This window comes from Galendromus occidentalis, unplaced genomic scaffold, assembly GCF_000255335.2.
Source record: "Galendromus occidentalis unplaced genomic scaffold, Mocc_1.1 scf7180000077456, whole genome shotgun sequence".
In the NCBI taxonomy this organism is placed as follows: Eukaryota; Metazoa; Arthropoda; class Arachnida; order Mesostigmata; family Phytoseiidae; genus Galendromus; species Galendromus occidentalis.
In genome coordinates, this window is record NW_003805444.1 from 219,905 (window position 1) to 239,454 (window position 19,550).

Consider the following 19,550-nt stretch of genomic DNA (forward strand, 5'->3'; position numbering starts at 1 on the left):
CGCGTTGTGGCCGCCTCCTCGACTCCCGATGAATCTAGCTTCCCGTTCATTCGCTCTCCGGTCGAGTATACGAGTCGAAGTTAGCATCTGAGAATCGACCAAGTATCAAGTAGACTTGAGTTTCGGTTCAACCTTCAGTGGACAACGTGATCAGGAAGACAAGGTATCGCCGCTCGACGACTGCTCCTCTGCGGAAGTCGTATCTCAACCTTTCCAACTTTTTCCGATCGAGTTCAGCGTCGGAAAACGTATCAATGTGCTCAAAATCATCCGTCGATGCTCCGGCAACAATTGACATCGGGAAGGTGGGCAACCAGACGCTCCTATGGGCTCTCGGTATAATATCTGGGGTTTGACCCACGCGACCTCGATTCGAATATCAGACTGTGGTCTGGATAAGCCTTTGTTGGCGGGAGATTCGATCAGTCATTTACTTAAGTGAGAAAAAGATATCCATCGAGGAGGCGTTCGTGGAAAGTCATTTTCATTTTGCTTCCGTCAGTTTGAAAGATATTTTGTTCTCAATATCTTCTGTTGATCCTTCTCATTCACATGTGCGCTTCACCATCGCTGGGTCTCACCGGGGAAAACTTCCGTCCCTCGACTGCTATTTAGTCGATAAGAAGATCAGCTTCCCAAGAAGTACTTCCAGCAATTTCTTGGAGTTTTTGCGACGTCGTCGTCGTCATGAAATTCCAATAACCAATCAGCATGGGAAGATGATTTGTCATCTGATCACTGTTTTTCATTCTGCTTGATCCGTCGGCTCCTCGCTGACCGACCGAGACGGAGGTTCAAAAGAGCAAGCGAATTATTTTGGAGTCTCGCAATCCCTTGGAATCCGATCGGGTAGGTGGGTCTTACTCAATGAACATCAATGGCACTGTTCCTCTGGCTCGACTCTCAGATGCGTTTTGGCAGCAGCGGAATGAAGGACAGTGATAAGGTAGTCCTAGCGATGGTAAAAGTAGTTGATGGTGGAATATTCGTCGAGCTGGACGATGGGGTTTTCGATTCAGAGACATCTAGGAGTAGATTGTAATCACTTCCCGACCGCCTCCTCTCACCATGAGAACTCGTTCGAGTCCTTCGGTGAGAACCTCGAGGAACTCCATATCTGCAAGAGGACAGAGAGAAGAAGGGTGAGTTCCTGTAGCAAGTCCGAGTCCGCGTTTCGCGGTCAACGTCTTGAACTCTATCGTCGTCACGAGCAACTCACAATTTTCTTCGCCGCGTTGGATCTTTGGAGGCCCGGGGAGATTGATAATGACCAATTGAGAGTCATGACTCTTGGCCACTATCACCTCATTGAGCTTCACAGCGGTGTGCATTCTGCGGACGTTGGCTTCGTCCCTGGAAAATAATTCTAGGCGTGGAAAAAGATGCAGCCGACAAGGAGTCAGAGCATTGCATTGACAGGTGAATCATCCTAGCCCATCGTAGTCGGAGAGAAGACTCACGGCTTGATTTTGAGCAGAGTGTCGAGGGCTTCGGGCGATTTTTCCGCCGGATTTTGCGGCGAGGACGGTGACGTGATCTGGGCTGGTGTCGATGGTTGAACAGGAGACGCTGCAGCCGGTGATTTGCTCGTGTCCTTGTTCGGGGTCGTTGATTCGGCAGCCGATTGGGAGTGAGCTGAGCTACGTCTCGAACCAGTTGCAGAATCACCGGCGCTGATTTGGAGCGACTGCAATCGATGGCCGGCGTTAGGGTTCCCCGTTAGCATAGGTCCTCGCTGCACTGCAGCTCTTCGTTTAACTATGGCCTTGCTCGGCTCCCGCTTCCCTTATTGGATTTGCACGAGTTCGCCATCTGTTAGCGTTCACCGAAAGATCGTTGCTTGTTAAAGTAAGTGGGTATCGTATTGCGATCGCAGGGAGGAGAGCCCGAAGGCGGACCTCGTCCAAGTGGGAACGCGTTTCGCAAGTTTGTAGAGCCGCTTGAGTTTGCAGAGCCTAGAACAGCATTCATAAAGCTGAGAGCATCTGCTCGAACTTGACTGGGTGAGCCGAAATGAGGTCGAGAATGCCCTCGTGAGACTCTCAGATCTCTCTAGGATCGGCTGAGCGATCGCTTTCCATCCAGGACACGATGGGGTCCGAGTCACTCGGCGCGATGGGGAAACATATCCATTATGGAGTCCAAGGGCGACAATCATGCTTCTCGGTGCAGTCTGGACCGGAATTGATTCTTGATTCTCCTTACGATGTCCGCTCCGAGTCATTATGAGAACAGTCGGTCAAAGACGGGGGAGGGCGAGCAGTGTTCAGGAATAAATCAATTCTAGCCATTGCCGGCTAATGAATTCACAGCGTTGGCGCGTGTGCACCGACTCCCCTTTCGGGTCGTCAGGATCTGCCCCTCGCCGGGCCGGCAGGGGTCGACAGCTTTCGGGGACAAGTCGGAATCGGGGCGAGCGAGCGAGGACTCTGGATATCTCGAGAATTCAGAGGTCGCCGAATCGAACATCCGTCTGAGCAGCCGAGTTCAGAAAACGGAGATTCATCGTAAGGTCTTCCATCCGTCCATCTCCTTCCCATCGTGGTCTTATTAAGAGACAGCGCGCCGAAACTTACTTGTACGTCGACGAGTTCGTGACTCTCGCCAGCTTCGTTGAAACGAACTTTGCTGGTGTGTCCTTGGCCTGCCTGATGGTGATTATCCATAATGGTTTGAACCTGCACAAGACGACGGGAGTGATCATTCATCAACGCCGAAACGTGAGCTCTCCCTCGCTCCGAGCACTTATTTACATATTATTGCATTCTGTGAATCATCAACGATCGCTGACAGATCAAATATAGCTCTAGAATACCGCGGAGCTTCCCGCTGTCTCAGTCGTCAAACAGAATCCGCCCGACCAGCCATGAAGAGAAGATCTCTCATTTCCGAAATCGGGCGTCCTCGGGACGATCTGATGATACGTCTTGCTTCCTCGCCGTGAGGTTTCAGTCCCTCCTCTGACCAAGCGTCAGAGGACATCGCTATCTGGGGCTGGGAATTCAGCGCGGTGGTGCCAAGAGCCGCGAATTTCTACGGTATCTTGGGGGATCCTCCATGGGAAGTCTACGAGAGGCGGGAGATGCCGCGAATTCCCAAAGAAAACTCCGTGAATAATTCTCAGCCTCAAAGATTGCTAATGGCGTTGGAGCTCCCGGGAAACAGCGCGTGATGAAGGCGAAGAAAAATACGTTTCAGCCTGCTCCCGAGGAGTCTTCCAAGGAAATCTTGTCGCAACTGGGGCAATAGCTTGCAATTGCAGACCGTCCTGTCCTATGCGGAAGCTTCTCCTCGCTTCTGGTGAGGCAGAGGGAATAAGTGACCCTTGGGGCAAGGGACGAATCAACCGTTTCCCGTTCCGTTCTCTCAGCGTATAATCAGTGAATACCCCTTGTCTTTTTCCAGTCTGTAACATAGGCGAAAACGGAAGAGAAAACAGAAGATGTACGGGCTCCTTCTCTTGAGGAAACTCACCACGCTCAGAGTTTCCCGTCTGTTGAGACGAAGATGTTTCAGCATCTCGCTTCGCTGTTCCATCATCAATGTTCGCTCATAGGTATAGGCTGAGATATCAGTCCCCGTCATTTCGACAACTTCAACCTCGGCGTCAATACGCAAATGGTACAAAAACGTGGCCAGGTCCTGTGAACAGAAGGTGAAATTTCTTATTCCTTCCCTCTGTCGTCTGAGCGGACTCTGCGCGAAAAATCTGTATATCCCCAACAAAGTGCACATCGATCGTCTCGATCGACGGATCAGATCCGCTGGTCCACTGACCTTCTTCATCTGGATAGAGTTGTCCTCGAGTTGGGCGACGGTGAAGATGCGGAGCTTGCAGTTTTTCCATACCTTGTGTTGTTTCAACAAGAACGGCAACAGCATCAACAAGCCACCATCGTCTGCATTTTGCTAAGTTAAGGGCGATTGTGCGCATAATCAGTTTCGAATTCACGGGCTAGCCGTTATTGTAGAATATCACTACCTAAGCCCGAATCTTTGTGAGAACAACCACGGTCCCGAATGGGGAAAAAAAATGAGATGAATCCGAACAGCGCTGATCCGTAGCGTAGGCCTAACAGAGCGAGAAAACAAAGATACTGTAAATGAGAGTGAGCGATTGAGGACTGCGCGGAAAATCAGCCGAGGAATCTCTACACAGATTTGCTCTTGCGCACGGCTCGACGGGTCCAGCAGTGTTGTCTGATTATGAAACCCAGAGGATCCAGAGGGGCTCCGATGTGGAATTCCCGCGGTCGACGAGAGGGCTCAGCTCCGTTCGACCCGCGTGTGGACTACGGGTTTTGAGTGGCTAGGTCAACGCGTGCGTGGAGGTACTCAGTGGGACAGACGATTCAAGAATTATTGCAGAACAAATGGAAGATAAGAGAACTGGTCCCTATGCTCACGAGCCCTTTAAGTCCTTCATTGGGAGCAGGGAGAGAGGGTTTGACGGGAGAGTATGGCAAGCGATAAGAGTCAACTGCTCTTCAGGGATTCGCCCCGGTGCTGGATTCACCGAATACGATAACGCAGAAACCGTGTCCGTTATAGAAGCCGCGTAAAAGCTAATATCCCCTTGGAAAATACGATACCTAAACGGTTGTCCCCACAAAGATTCATCTGAAAAGTAAAACTGAACACCAAGTGCTCATTGTCGCAGCGTAAAAGGATACGGACTATCCACCAGACGTCGATAGTTCCCTTGACTCGCTCGGTGTTCGACGGGAACTGTTGGATGTTCTTCGGTACGAGAAGGGCATTTTTGCTCGAAGCCACATTTCGAATTGTTTCTACAAAGAGAAAATGGGATCCGCCGTTAGTTCTATTGGAAGAGAAACTAACTAAATATAAATCTCATTACGGCAGTTCTATCACGATCAGATCCTACCACGATCTATTTCAGTGAGAGAATGCCACTAATTAGGATTCCACAGCCGCTGTGGATTCCGCTGCCCTACGAAGTATGTATCAGGGGTATACCCATGAAATTAGAAAATTTCCAGAGAATACAACTTTTCTTCATGATCAAAGGGTAACGCCGACTTTATTAAAAATATGCACCGTCGGCAGCCACACATTTGGCCCATCTTTCCGGCAGATCGCGGATTCCCTTGCGGTAGAAGTCTCCGCCCTTTGAGGCAAACCACTCGTCGAGCCAATTCCTGACGTTTTCGTATGTTTTGAAATGCTGGTTGGCAAGTCCGTGCCCCACCGATGCGAACAAGTGGTAATCGGAAGGGGCCATGTCCGGTGAGTACGCGGGATGGGGTAGGACTTCCAGGTTCAGAGCAGCGAGAGTTTCTTTGGTGGCTTTGGTGGTGTGACTGGGCGCGTTATCATGGAGGAGGATTCTCTTCTCGTGACGGCTCAGAATCCCTGGACGTTTCTCACTCAAGGCTCGCTTCATATCGATGAGCTGCTGCTGATAACGAACTGTATCGACTGTTTCCCCCGGTTTCAGCAGCTCGTAGTAGATTATCCCGTCTTGATCCCACCAGACACATAACATTGTCTTTTTCCCGTATCGATCGGGCTTCACAGTCTCCGGCGCAGCCTCCCCGGGGCTAAGCCACGCCGATTTACGCTTGGGGTTCTCGAAGAAAATCCATTTTTCGTCACTAGTGATGATTCGATGTAGGAATCCTTTCTTCCTCAACCTAGCAAGTAGATTTTTGGCTACGGTTTTCCTTCTTTCCTTCTGCCGTTCGTTAAGTTCATAAGGTATCCACTTGCCGAACTTCTGGATTTTCCCCATCGCAAGGAGTCGCTTCGAAATGGTTTTTTGAGTGACCTTCAGTCTCTTCGCGAGCTCCGCTTGACTTTGCGAGCAGTTTTCATCCAGCAGTTTCTGCAGATCATCGTTCCCAAACTTCTTCGGAGGTCGCCCACGAGTTCGATTGGACAGGTCGAAAGTCGAAATTGTTGGCATCGAACTTTTTGTACCAATTGTAGCATTGTGCTAAGCTCAAGGCACGCTCCCCGAAAGCTGTAACCAGCATTTCATGGGTTTCAGTTGCATTTTTTTTGAGATTGTATGCGGCAACCAGGGTTCCCCGCAAAACCACCTTTTCCGGCAGGTAGGAACACATCGTCATCGCAAATGATAAACAAAGCTAGACGAAATTCGTTTCGCCTAACGGTCGTCATTGTTAGGCGAGATTTTGATTCAAATCAGAACACAGGTTTGGCGTGAAAATTCCAACGACAATCAGAGCTAGCGCCGACCCGCGGATTTTCTAATTTCATTGGTATACACCTGATAGTTCCCGAGTAGCGGGTTGCATTATGAAGCTGACCGCGGGAGACATCAGGGGCGCATGTAGCTAATCTGATGTTGTTGTTGGTCTACATATATCCTTCCGCTTTCTCCACACCGAGAATAGCTCCCCCATTTCTCCGCAGTATACGTTTTCAAACCATGCCGATAAGGCTAATGACGTGGCTTTTTCGCGAGTATTTGCCATATAGAGCACTTTGGGGTTCATCTCAGAATCTGAATAGCCGAAGCGAGCTGGAGAACGCGTCCTGGCGCAATATTTCCCACTTTTCGCTCGATGACTCCCATAGCGGTCTCCATACGGTTCCCGAGCCTTGCTCGAGATTTCGGGATGATCGCACGGGAAGGGTGTTTTGAGTGAGGAATTTATCGGAATCGATCTAGGACGGGAAGATTTTATGATGGTTATTCCGGGAATGGGATCCCATATGAGAGTCTCTACGATGAGCTTCGCGAGAGCCCATACCGCTTCTCGAATCCTTCCGATTCGCAATGCTCAGCCTCCCCTTCCTAGCTCCGACTGGTCCTTCAGTAAGTCTCTACGTATTCCGGGAACCTTTGGCTGTTGTTCAGGAAAAAAACAGCGCTGTCTGGATCGATCGCCCACTCATTTTGGGAATTGTATGCTCGGATGTGACTCCCACGAGCCGAGACAGACGGTTGAGCGTTCCCACGAGCTGAGCAGAAAACCCCGGACCAATATTCCAACTGCTCTGTTTGTGAATCGATGTTACGGGGATTATTCGAGCGACAAATGGGCATAGGGAGACGGAGAAGTGAACTGATAAAAGATTCATCGGAACCATATTGAATCGCAGCTATACGCGGCATATCTTCGCGACTGAAGATGGTTCATGCCGCCCTCATGGATGTCGTTGCGAGGATGCTCAACACCACGAGAGTACTCAGCGAGCCGTGTCGTTCTGGGGATTCGCTCGCCTTCCATGAGACATTTCCCGCGAAAAGAAGATCCAACCAGTTCCGCATCTCTGTCCCGCTAGCGGTAGCTCAATCGCACCCGCTGCCGACCGCGCCTGAGTAAGATGCAGCAGCGGTGAGGAATAGCGACTTCTGAACAAAGCAACTCTGGCGCCACTGCGATTCAATGAGCTCTAGAAGTGCAGCATGGGAGAGGTGCGAGGAGAATGGGAAGCGCTAGCTCATCTCTGCGTTCGCTTCCGGCTGCGATATCCCAGCTTCCTTAGTCGGCTGCGATTTCGCTCATTCTGCGAAATCAGAATGGGAATACAATAGCGCGTTCTCGTCGGGGAGGAGTTCTCCATCCGCCCTGTTTCGATGCTCATCCCCTCTCCGACCCAGGGACCTCGAAAGTGGATGCATGAGCAGCACCTGCTCCCCGCTGAAGCACTGGATCGCAAGCGCGATACTCTCATAGTCCCGCTGGTGGCGAGCAGTCCAATATGCGGTTGGCTGGACGGGTCGCAGGTAGGCAGCTCGCAGACTGGGTATATGTATATTTATAATGTTCTTCTGCTCCTTCGTTTCAAAGTGTTCGTCGGCTCTCGGAGAGGAGCACACTTGGAAAATCCGCGCTCGGTTGTTCGTCTACCTTTCAGGAGAAAGAAAGGGAGCTGCCAACGAGAACCTTGCATGGAGGCCAGCGGTAGGCTGGCTGGCTGTCAGCTGAAAAGAGCCGCCTGGGAAAGGATTTGCTCACCGATAAAAACTTTCCATGCTCTGTCGTCGGGACTCTGCCTCCAACCGTACGGCCATCCCAGAACGACAGTGTTGTGTTTCAAGCCACCGAGACCCGCCGTTTGGATCCTGAAAAAGTCGTGCCTAGATTAGAATTCTTATCGTCTCCCTTCTTAACCGCCAGGCGACGTTTGTGGGTGAAACACTCCCAGCGAATTCCCTCGCTTTCTCCTTCGTTCTGGCTGATCCATTCAAAGAATGATCGCCATTGCCTCGTTCACAAAATTCTTATTCGGCCCCTTCCGCATCGAATGGAGAGCTTTAGCGAGCGAAATGTCATGGTGTACATGAAAGGATCGGGACATGGTCTCTAAGAGCCCCGGGGACCGAACTTCTCTAGCGAAAGAACAAGCTTCCACTCGGTGAGGCTGCCTTGCGAGGAGATGGAAACATCCGTGAGCGTTCGTCTTTGACGGCAACTCGTTCGGTATGTATCCCTCATCCGTCAAGTGTAACAATTGGATACGATCCATCAGACGGAATTCTCACTTCGACACTTTATTTATTGAGCGTTCCTCTCCCTCTCCAACGAATATCCTTCCCTCCACCCATGAGAACCGACGCATTCCCCTCCAAGTCTTCCGAAGACGAGTGACCTCAGACATGAGGGCGGATCAGCGAAGTCTCGCGATATCCTGGGTTGCCCTCTCCACCCCGTGCTGAGTATCGAGAATACTAAGGCCACCATGGGCGAGTCTACAAGTAAGGGACGGTCATATTCTCGTCCCCGAGGAATCCCACCAGCCACCAGCATACGTTTTCGAACAACGCGAGGGATCCGAATCCACCAGATGACCTTTAGGAATCAATTCGCCGATTTCCAAGAGGAACGAAGATCTCACTCAGTATTGGAATGGCATCCGACATGGTGGGGGCAGACCGGGTCATAATAGTACTTACATATGGCCGATAGATGATACGACATTCGTGCTGACGACGACTTGAGCGAAGCCTTTGACCTTCTCTTCTCGAATGACGCGTTTCAGACTCTGTTTGGATGCCTGAGCTTCGGCAGCCATCTTCTGGTAGTCACCTGGGAAAATGCGATAAGAACGTGGTGTAGAACTCGCCGAACTCGAGAGCCTTTCGAATCGGAACGAGCTGATATCGGGCTTGTACATCGCAGATCAGCGATTGCCAGCGCTCGACAACTGACGAGTGTAAAGCATGAAGGCCAGAGGCCTGCCTGTCAGTCGACCAATCTAAAATGAGACGGCTTACCTTCGAGAACTGAGGCTACAATTGTTAGACCCTTGCCGGCCTTGAGTTGAGAGGCGAACGTGATCATTTTTCGGTGCTCGGGCATGTAGTCGTTGTCCAGCTTACACAGCACCAGAACCTGCAAGGAACGAGGTCGTTCTGAGCCCCCGGCGTGCGTCCACCGAATGTATCTGATTCTCCGATATTGATTAATCCTGCAGCAGGAATATTCATTCATCTGTGCGAGGAACGAGAGGAGCTTATCGCGACCCCGAAAACCTCTGCGTGGGTTGCATGCCACGGCACATAGGCCTGAATCTCTTCGGAGAGCTCTCCGCACAGACGATAAGAGGTGGAATGAATTCAGCCGACGCCGAACGTTCGTTTCCTAGTTCGCTCTCACGACTCTCTCCGTTGAAGATTCGAGTTTTTCGCCAGCACCCGTGAGCTTCTCGAGGCCCTCGGCTTTTCTATCCAGATGTAAATGATAATAATGCATGAGTGAATATTTAATCCATCTCGCAAATTAATTGGGACTCGCCTGTGGTCTCCAGTTTTTCGTGTGGGGAGGACCCTCCTCCAAACGTAGCAGGGAGAATCTTGCCGCTGAGAGCGCCAATCCGCGCAATCCATCGCCCCACTCTTTCTCTGCACCTCTGTAATGATGTAATGACGCGCGTTACGCAAACTTGTGTCTACCCTGGCTGTGAGAGCATCGCCTGATTCGGATTGAAAACTCAACGCACCTGTATTCAATATACTTGTAGACGATGCCGGCGATAGCCATGGCGGCCAGTGCATAGTACCAAGATGAGAGGAACATGACCACAAGACAGAGCAAAGCTCCCACGAGAGACAACGACCAATGATAGTATTTGAATCGCGGCCGCCAGTTGGGGGTTCGCAGGAGCGACTGTAGAGTGCAGGCCAGATTGACAAACATGTAACACATCAGGAAGAACATGGTCAAGATGGGCGCAATGTAATCCAGATTCCCGATGAGGATCCCAAGCTCCGAAATGAACGCCGTCAAGAGGAGCGCGCGAACGGGCTCGCCTCTCGAGGAAGATACTGCCATCGGGTTGAGCACAGGAATGACGCCGTCTTTGGCAATGGCCTGTAGGAGACGAGGAGCACCTATGGGGAAAAAAAAAGGTCAATCGAGTCGTCGTCACGCTCATGAGACTTATCCGCGCCGACCCGTCTGTTTGGAGTCGCCCCCCTCTCCGTGCTTCTTCTCTTCAAAGTGTAGGAAAATATGGAACGAGAGAGAGAGTAGGATATCGATGACTTCGCTATCGCGATGAATGACCGGAGGAAACGATCGAAAAAAAACGACCGGCTTCATTCCACGGACGGCGGGGGAGGAGCGATCGCTCGATACTTCTGGGTGAATGATCAAGGAAAGGTAGATATTCTAGGGACCCGTTCTTGCCGATTGAGGTCTCCCTTTCTCTCATTAATCTTTAACAGAGACAGCGGCAGCGTTTTCACTGCAGCTAGGACCCGGTACGAGTGAGTTTTTCATTAGTTTTCTTCTCCTGAGAGCCTCGGCCTTCGCTTGTCCGCTCGTCCAATCGACCAACCGCTCTGCGACCAACCGACCGAACGAGCGACCGATTGACCAACGGAAGGATCCACCGACCACATTGCTGGGTCGACTGCACTGACCTGTCAAGGATTGAAGACCAGCTCCGATTGTTGAGAGTAGAGAACCAACAACGACCACCATTGGATCGGGATAGGCCAACTGCGCCACGGCCAACTGACCTCCGACGCTTGCTCCGACTCTGTGAAGTTATTAATAGCGGTTTTATTCTAAATCAGGGATCACATCGGTGGGGATCTATCGGTTCGCTCGGGCCACTAATGGCTGGCAGCGTCAATGTTTTACACCCTGCTGCATTAGCCGCTATGAGCATTGTATAAGAGACGACCGCTTCGAACGACGTTCGAGTATCTAGAGACAGCTGCCCATCCTGAAGAAGAGCAGCAGCCCCCCCCCCGCAGCAGCGGTCGGTATTTGCATATCGGGCGATTCCGGCAACAATCGTCAGTCCATGGTGAGTTACACGAGGTCCCGCGGGGGATCTGCGGGCGGACGCGTATCTCCGCCGCCCGGCGAGTGGGATGCGGGAGAGTTCTGGAGAGTAATTGGATCGAAGAGGAAGAGTATCCATGATGATCTCGCGTTTCGATGATGACGTGAGGAGTTGATCCCGAGTGAGAACTTGCGGGACGAGATTCACTTTCAATCTTCGATCGACCGGAGAGCGACATTGTGCAAATGCATGAGAGAGACGAAGCGCTGCCCCAGTAGTGCGACGTTGCCCGGCACTGCCCATGCAACATTAATTGTCGCCCCCACAGTGGTTGCTGCTGGCAGAGTGATCTATGATCACACTGGCGCCAAGCACCGACGAGGTAGCCAGTGAATGTAACGAGTCTATTCGCTTTCTTGCGCCTGTCCCAGCTATCTCACTCAGTCTCTCGAGCAGCGGAGGAGGCTTTCGCAACTTGTCCCGATGTTTGTTCCTCGGGCCCGGTCGTCTATGCTTATCCGTGTCCAGAGCATTAATTTCAAGCCAGGCAGTGAAAGAGATAGCGGTGTGTAGAGGTGCCGTTCTTCGTTGCGAAGCGACATTGGTGATCCTGTGTCAAGGACACTCTCCCTCGTTTCGTCGGCAGACACTTGTCTGCCGACCGAGGCGGGCCCGGCGCAAGCCGCTCACATCCTCCCCGATCCGGCCCCGTCTCCTCGACTTCAACTAAGATTGATAGCCGGGCGCGCGATGGACGCCGGCCGCCTCTCTTCGTTCCACGACTGGAATTTCCCTTCGGAGGCACCGATTCCGCTCACTCAGAGTCGGCCAGCTTGGCTGCAATCGCCAACGCATGGCCGCCGAATTCCCGGCCGCCCTGAGAGACCGAATCACTGGCTTGCGGCGGTGGCCGGGTCGCCTCGTCCGAAGCTCAGCCCGATTCGTCAGGAGGGGATCCAATGTGGCAATTTGGATGCTCAATCGTTCAAATCACAGATCCGCTGCGAGCGCAAAGAGCAGCTACGGCGACATCGACGATCCGGAGGAAATGTCCGAGACCTGGCATGACTGGAGTCGGTCATTTCTGCCTCACTCACTCAGTTCAAGATGACCGAAGTAGCGCCACGGTCGACGCGAGGCGCACAGCCTGGAAATCTCTCCGAATTCCGTCGGGCTCGTCGAATATTTTCCGTGAGATGCTGTGCGCCGTGATGGAATCGATCGAAGCAAAGAAGAAGGAGAAAACACCGCTCACCAGTCGCTACCCTGCGCCGACTCTAGGGCTCGCGTAGGAAGAGCTCTCCGATTTTTCTCTTTCAACTCTTCAACTTCTCAAAGATTCGCTCCGAACGCAGAAGCCCGGAGATACGACGCTCTCGACGCTTAACACGTTGCTCGCAAGAGAGAAGAATCGCAATGATGAAGACGAATGGAAGGCCCTTATCTTCGAATTTCGCCCAATGATTCGCCAGGAATGAATTTCCAAACCAGTCCCTCGCCAGCGGTCGGCCTGAAGGTTTCTCGTTTCTGCTCACTCAGTTGATATTCTTGTTGGATTCTGTCGCTGTCGAGTTGAGGGAAACGAACGAGCATGACACTCCGCAGTGGTTTTCGCGCGGAGTACGGGCTTGAGGCTTCGCAGATGCGCGAGCGAGCTCGTAAAACCCAGTGCTGCTGAAGACGCTGTGACGGCAGAAAGCAGTCGCACTCGGCGACCGGAAAAGACGGAATCGTGTGGGGACAAAATATTTCTCATCTTGCCCATCCTTCCTTTTCTTTGTTTCGTCATTCTATGGATGGCATTCCATCCACCGCTTCCACTTCACAGAGGAGAAAACTCGCTCGAGGTTCACTTCGGAGATGTCACGGCAAGAGGGCGACTCCACGGTCGAATTCACCTGCTCGACGCCGGAGTGAATCGGAAGCGGGGAGCCTCCGAAGAGGCCGTAACTCCGACCCTGCGAGCGGCAACAGCGCCGAGAGACAATTGGGCAACCGTTCACAAACAGGACTCTTTTCGCGGACCTCCTGGCTCGCCGAGAGAGGCCAGCTGGTTTCCTCGAGAAGTTCCATGTTTGCTCCGTTGGTTAAATCAAACCGACCCGATGATCTCGATTATGATACCGAAGTCGATGCCCCTCGCTTCCGGTGACCTTTTTACGTTCCGCCGTGCTTCCTCGATGGCTTTGGCCCCATCGTTAGATGTCTTCTGATCTCGTCGGAGAAGGTATAAACAAGAATAGCTCTAGATAGGAGAGCAACCTCGCAACCTACTTGTCTCTGATGAATGTGTTATCGAACGCCAATCCGAAAAGGAACACGCCGGCTAGGTACACGATAGAGGTTGTGATTTGCGCAGCCAAGGTTCCCACCGGTATTGACTTTTGAGCGTCGGCGAGATCTCCAGAACGATTTGAACCGGCCATTATACCTGTGGAAAAGACCGAGAAAAGTGCTGCATCAGTGAGGGATCCGGGAGACGAACGTACCGCGGCCGGAAGACCCCGGAGAATTCTGAGATTGTGTCATGCTAGGGGGGCCTGGAAGCCTCCGGAGAAAAGTCGTGTTCGAAAGTTTCTCCCCAGAGTCCAGAGATCAAGTTCTGCTAGAGCTCAGAGAGGAACTATCGATATGGCTCGAGAGTCTGCGATGAGCTTTGTGATTGGAGGGATCGCAATGAAGAGATGGCTCGTTCGTTTCATGGGGGAGGCGAACTCAAACCGGAAGTATGATCGATAGAGGAGTTCCCCCAACACGGACTGTGATAGTTCAGAAAGTAAAATGGTCCTTACCAGTCACTGAGGGGAAAAAGATAGCGACGAAGAAAGTGAAACTCGTCGTAATATCCGACACCACGTAAATGAATTTGTTGTCCGATTCACCGTCGAAAACTTTCGGATCATCGATTCTCGAAATAACCTGGCCTTTCGTCTTGAATCTGATTGGGACATTATCTGCAACGAAAAGTGAGGAGTTATATCTTGAGATACTGACTCGACTTCGTAGGGCTGAATCGAGTTCGTCCTACTCAACGCACCTTTGAAAACACCACTGCCGAGTCCCGGATAGGCGGCGACCTCCTGGATCCTTCCTCTGTTCTTGAGGAAGTAATCATCAAACATTCCGGTCTTGTTGTCGAAGAACATCGGTTTTATCTCAGCTTCGGTGCAGTTGAAAGTTCCATTGTTTGATATTATACGATCTCCGAGCTGGCAGTACCTGTGAACGATGATTCTTTTGAGTCATCTCCAAGTCTTCGAAGCAGTACGCTTCAATACGGAAGCGACTGAGATGAGAGCTGGCACGGGACTGTCAGACTTCGTGCCCCCCAGAGTCGGTCTCGACACAGAGGGTTGGGTTTCCCCCCTAGCTCTCGATTAGTGAAAAAAAGAGAATACAGAGCTATCGACGTTGACCGCATACAATATCCCAGACTCCGCGCCAAGAAGCGCGTCCGCGGGGAGCGTTTGCGCCTTCGTAGTAGTATGGTATAGGAGCGAGCCGCCATGTTTTATATCAGCCCCACGCGAGGACCCGATCTGGCCCCTCTCCGGAAAAATCCTGAGGACGCCTTTTGCCGACGGGAGAAAGAGAGAAATACTAAGCGTGACTTGGATAATGCTGGCTCCTCGGATCAGATTGCGGAATGAGCAATCAAGACGACTGCGATCCCCGAGCCGCTCCGCCATTGCCGACCGTCGAACGGTGGGCAATGACAACGAGCGGCAAACTATTCAGATACGCCGATTGGAGTTCATTCCGTGCGAGCAATCAGAAGAATATCGGCACTGGGTGGTCTCTTTATCAGCCTGACTTCTTTCCAAGTACCAGCCACGACACGCTCACTCAGGATCCGATTTTGGCTTCGACCCTCGAAAGCTGAAAGAGAGGTCCCGGTCAGAAATAGACTTCCGCTTGCGCAAACCGACCCCCGGAATCGCGACTTCCGCGCGGACGATCGGGCGGCAGGGTAAGATTCCCATGAGGCGACGACTCCGAACTTCGTATTTCGGAAAGCAACGAGATGTCTTCGGTTCGCGTCGTCAAACTCTTCCACTTGATTGCGCACGCAATCGAGGCGAAGATATGTTTTCGACCCGAATAGACTCCTCACTGAGGCCTTTTCTACTTTCGGTACTGTTCCCGGAGGCCTTCGACCTCTCCGAAAGATTGACTTAGGAAAAGTCGAGCGGATTTGTATTCTATCGAGCGCGGTACCCACAGCAGCCAAGGCGACACCCACGAGGCCCATGCGAGGCTCGGTCATGGACGAGAACGTGTGCTGCTCGTTCTTTCGCCGGCCCATACAAGAGTCAAAAGTCTCGACACGACTTCCAGTCGCGCATATCTGTAAGCTGCGTGGCGAGCGAAACCAAAGACCTCTCTGCCGCGTCGGAGCCACTTGGACCGAGCCATTTACAGGTTCCATCCCGGGCCGGAGAAGCTGCTCCTGGTCAAGGTCGAATGCTTGGAGCTTCCAGATGACACCGTCGGAAGAGCAGAACATTTCAAGCTTTCAGGCCATTGTCCGCCCGGAATATCGGTGGAACGTGAAGGCCCCGAATACGAGCCTACAGGAACTCAGAGATGTCTATCGCAGCAGGTGGGCGACAGTCGCTCGAGAGCAATCAAGCTTATGATAAACTTCGCTTCTCCCCAACCTTGCTCTGAAGAGAGGTCTCCCCATAGCAGCACTCCGTGAGTTCCAGATGACGAAATCCAGAGGCTCTGTGCCCACAGGAACAAGAGGTTTACGTCATTGTCCCAGAGTTGAGGAGACTCGGAAGTTATCGAATATTGCGTCAGATCTCTTGGGATACAGAGAATTGTTCAGGGGGTGCAATCGGAAATGTTCTCAGAGAAAGGTCACGTCAAACGAACTCTGCTCCGATCCCGATGCGCCAGACGGCCCCGGGACGACAGTGCCTGCTGCGGTGCGGGGAATCGCACAGTCAATTTGGACTCAGCTCGGCTGTGGTTAGAAGGAAGTCTGACCGCGCGATGACCTGCTCATGAGCGCAATCTTCCTCCTCTCGTTTCTGAGCGTTGCCGGGATGGTGTGGCGTCGATTTGAAAAGTCTCAGTCAGTAATCAAGCGCCGGGAGATGGAATACTGATTGAGCGTCCTTGGCTTCTGCACGGCAATTTCTGCTTCGGAGAATCATTTTCCCGCACCATCACCAAGCTTGATCCTCCGAATCCGGTGTCGTGGGTCGCGGCTTCCTCTGGCCAGGATACGTCTCGGCAGCTTCAGAAAGCGGCATACGTAGGCTCTCGGATTTCAGCGAGGATCGGCGAAACTCTCTTCTGCCTTACTATCAGCGGTCGTGTACAGCTCGCTCCTCATTATATAACAGAGAAGGGGATAGGTCTCTCGCGCGAGACCGAGATACCTAAGAGAAAAAATGCTCGCACATTCCATCAGCAACCTGGTTGTACTGGAGAGGGTAGCGTCGCACAGTAATAATCCTCAGCACCCGTGAACGGAATATGGTGGTGTTGCCAAACGAGCAGAGGAATGCGACAGACCTTGAGGCTTTTGACGCGCTGCTCCCAGTTGGCAGAGACTCTCGAGACGCCACGTATCCCGTGTGGCGAGGTATTCATTCGAGCGTGGAGCATAAAAGATCGAACCATGGAAGCAGAAATGTCCAGTTCAGCGTGAGTTCAGTGATGCCTCCGAAAATCGGAGCGCTTTTTTGAGTCCTCCGGAATGCTTTTGGAAATCCTTCTCTTTATCATGATTGCTGTCAACGAAGAGCTTTGGATCCTCCAACCACCTGAAGTCATCTCGGTCTTTCAACGACTCCGTCATTCGGGTCGGACTGCGGGGCGAGAGCTCCCACTTCTAGTGTCTTTTCGATGCTGCTCGCTCCTCAGGGCCCTCTCGGTGCGGCGCGGCGTCGCGCATTCATCTGTGAGGAGGAGGAGGAGGAGGCGATGAAGATCTTCGCGCAGCCAACAACTCTCTACGGAAACTCAATGAAAACTCCCCCCATCCGAAGTTGCTACCGATGTGATTTTGACGCCGCGCCGCTTGAAAACTCGCTCGTGCCGCCTGCGTGTATACCTCTCTCTGTCACTCGCCGATGCGAGTACCGAGACACTTCTGCTGGCGTCGGTCGGCGTCGTTCTCTGTTAGTGACATCCGCTGTGCTGCAAAGAGTCAAATGGGGGGTAGCTGGTGGGATACCACCGCTACTCGAACTCTTTGTATTTTGCACTCTCGAAAGAAAACGGCCAGTAATGATGGCCTTGTCTATTTGCCGGAATGTGCTCTCTCGAGAGTACGTGTTCCCATTGTGTCTCCGTTCCCACAGCATAATAAGCGCTTCCGGATACTGTATGTATGAATGCCGCCGTCCCCGACTGCCACAATTCAACGTCCAACTCCCCGTGCTCTCCCCTCTCCCCCCTTCCCGGGCCTCCAGCAGATGAGTTATCTGAGCGCTGGGCAGATCCTCCGCGAAGTCTTCCCTCTCATCCGCAGAAATTCCCGTTATACGTCGATCAATCGACCGTTCACGAGCGATCGGGCGGTCTGGAATGTGGCATGACCGGAACTGCAATTCACTTCGTCGAAACAAACGATTGACGCCGTCTTGTTGGAATATCAACAGAAATGTGGGCGTCCGGAGGAGACAAATTCTCCTGCCACGATTGCGATCATTGTCGATGCCATCGAAAATGTCGCTGAGAATAATAATGACTATTTCAATGGGAGCGGTGAAATGAACCGATGAGGCTGCAATTCATTTCAGTTCTGCTCATCGCCTCGAGCCGTTCGGTGTGCTCGAATACGGATGCTCATTATTGAGGTTCCCCTACGGCCCTACGCTTTGATCCTGGAGCGGATCATCGCCCATCTGATCCGTTGATGCAGCGATGGAGCGTTTCGAGTTTCGCGGTTCCGTGATTTCGCGACTCTACCGAGAGCAAGGAGCAGGAATAGACGAACGAAGAAACTTCCGGAGGAGGCGGCCGCCGCAAACGCTCACGGATGACTCGATCACAATAACGACGTCTGATATCGCTTGGCGAAGGATCTATGCTTGGAATGCAGATTGTGTTCAGATGCAAGGACCATTCGTGAGATTATTAGACCCGGTCACGCAACGTAGTCAGCTTATCGGTCTGCTTCGCAAACCCATACCCGAAAATGCCTGGGATCGATTCTTCGAGGATTCTGTGCCGAGAATCTTCAAGATAATAGACCCCAAGAAAACGAGAGGGGATCTTGCTCGATCAGCGGTAGGGGGTCCATCCATACTCACATGAGGTTCGAGTTTCCATTGAAGTTGACGAAGGCCCCAACAAACACTGACAAGATGGATGCCAGGACACAGAAGAGAGCGATCGGGGCCAGCTTCGAGACGAACGCAACGCCTATCCACACGACGAACGTCATGATGATCAGGAGTGCAGTGCCGTAAGTGCGGTAGTTGTTGTATATCACAGAGTCCGAGTCCGAGAATTTACCATAGAGTTGGAGGTTGGGACACAGATAGTTCTGGAAACAGAAAACTCTCTATTAATCACAACTGAGATGGAAAACTCCTTTTTCCACGAAATCATCGAAAAATTAGAGAACCATTCCGTTGATTCTCCCGACATAACCAAGCCGGATTAATCCTGATCGAGGGCCTCCAGACTTCGCATCTTCGACTACGGATGCGAAAGTCGGTCCTTCAGTCATTCTCCCCATCGTATTCCCTGAGCCACTGCTCATTGGAGCACCAGGCGAAATCACAAGTAGTATTACCGATTGCGAATCCCCCGTTCGAATTCGGCGGAGAGAATAACTTCGCCCAGTATCGGTTGGCTATGAGCGAGAATCGCCTCAGTCAACATCGACATGCCAAGCGACAATGATGACAGGAACTGGAGGAGCCCGAAAGCGCCGCGTGTGCGTAAAACACCACATGCATCGTGGAAGGATACTACTACTCCGTTCTGCCTAGAGCACGCGGCGGAGCGTCGCCGACAAAGGTTCGAGGCCTTCTCCTTCTTCCAGCAAGCCGCTTAAGGCCTGGAGCATCTCACTTCCCGAATGCAGAAAGTCCGCTAAAAGAGTATGTATGCGTTTATGAAAGCTCGCATGAGAGATTAGTCGAATCACGAATTCTGGCTCGAGGACAGGCCAACGCCTCCGCCACAGGCAGCCTCGCGGGATCTGCTCGCTTTCTCGATCAACATGTTGTTGCGACCGAGCCTCATCTTCGTTGTTCACCCTGCATGGCATAGAGTAATTAGCCGTTCGCAGTGGTACCAGCCAGGTCTAACAGGGTCATAAAGCATCGTCCGCCGACGGCAAG

General features: G+C 52.1%; 1 protein-coding gene across 1 annotated transcript in view; it reads right to left on the reverse strand.

Annotated features, from left to right (window-relative positions):
• Positions 1-556: 556 nt before the first annotated feature.
• The window catches only part of kcc (solute carrier family 12 member kcc), a 46,500-nt gene continuing 27,506 nt past the window's right edge, over positions 557-19,550 (reverse strand). The window contains exons 5-21 of the mRNA XM_003743985.2: positions 18,510-18,745; positions 14,273-14,454; positions 14,028-14,189; positions 13,510-13,666; positions 10,865-10,983; positions 9,940-10,330; positions 9,735-9,849; positions 9,215-9,332; positions 8,894-9,026; positions 7,956-8,062; positions 4,674-4,790; positions 3,778-3,899; positions 3,475-3,642; positions 2,577-2,678; positions 1,461-1,687; positions 1,220-1,353; positions 557-1,117 (exon numbers count right to left, since the gene is read on the reverse strand). Coding sequence (XP_003744033.1) covers positions 1,026-1,117; positions 1,220-1,353; positions 1,461-1,687; positions 2,577-2,678; positions 3,475-3,642; positions 3,778-3,899; positions 4,674-4,790; positions 7,956-8,062; positions 8,894-9,026; positions 9,215-9,332; positions 9,735-9,849; positions 9,940-10,330; positions 10,865-10,983; positions 13,510-13,666; positions 14,028-14,189; positions 14,273-14,454; positions 18,510-18,745 — 2,682 coding nt within the window. The 3' untranslated portion in view covers positions 557-1,025. The remainder of the gene's footprint in view (positions 1,118-1,219; positions 1,354-1,460; positions 1,688-2,576; positions 2,679-3,474; positions 3,643-3,777; positions 3,900-4,673; positions 4,791-7,955; positions 8,063-8,893; positions 9,027-9,214; positions 9,333-9,734; positions 9,850-9,939; positions 10,331-10,864; positions 10,984-13,509; positions 13,667-14,027; positions 14,190-14,272; positions 14,455-18,509; positions 18,746-19,550) is intronic.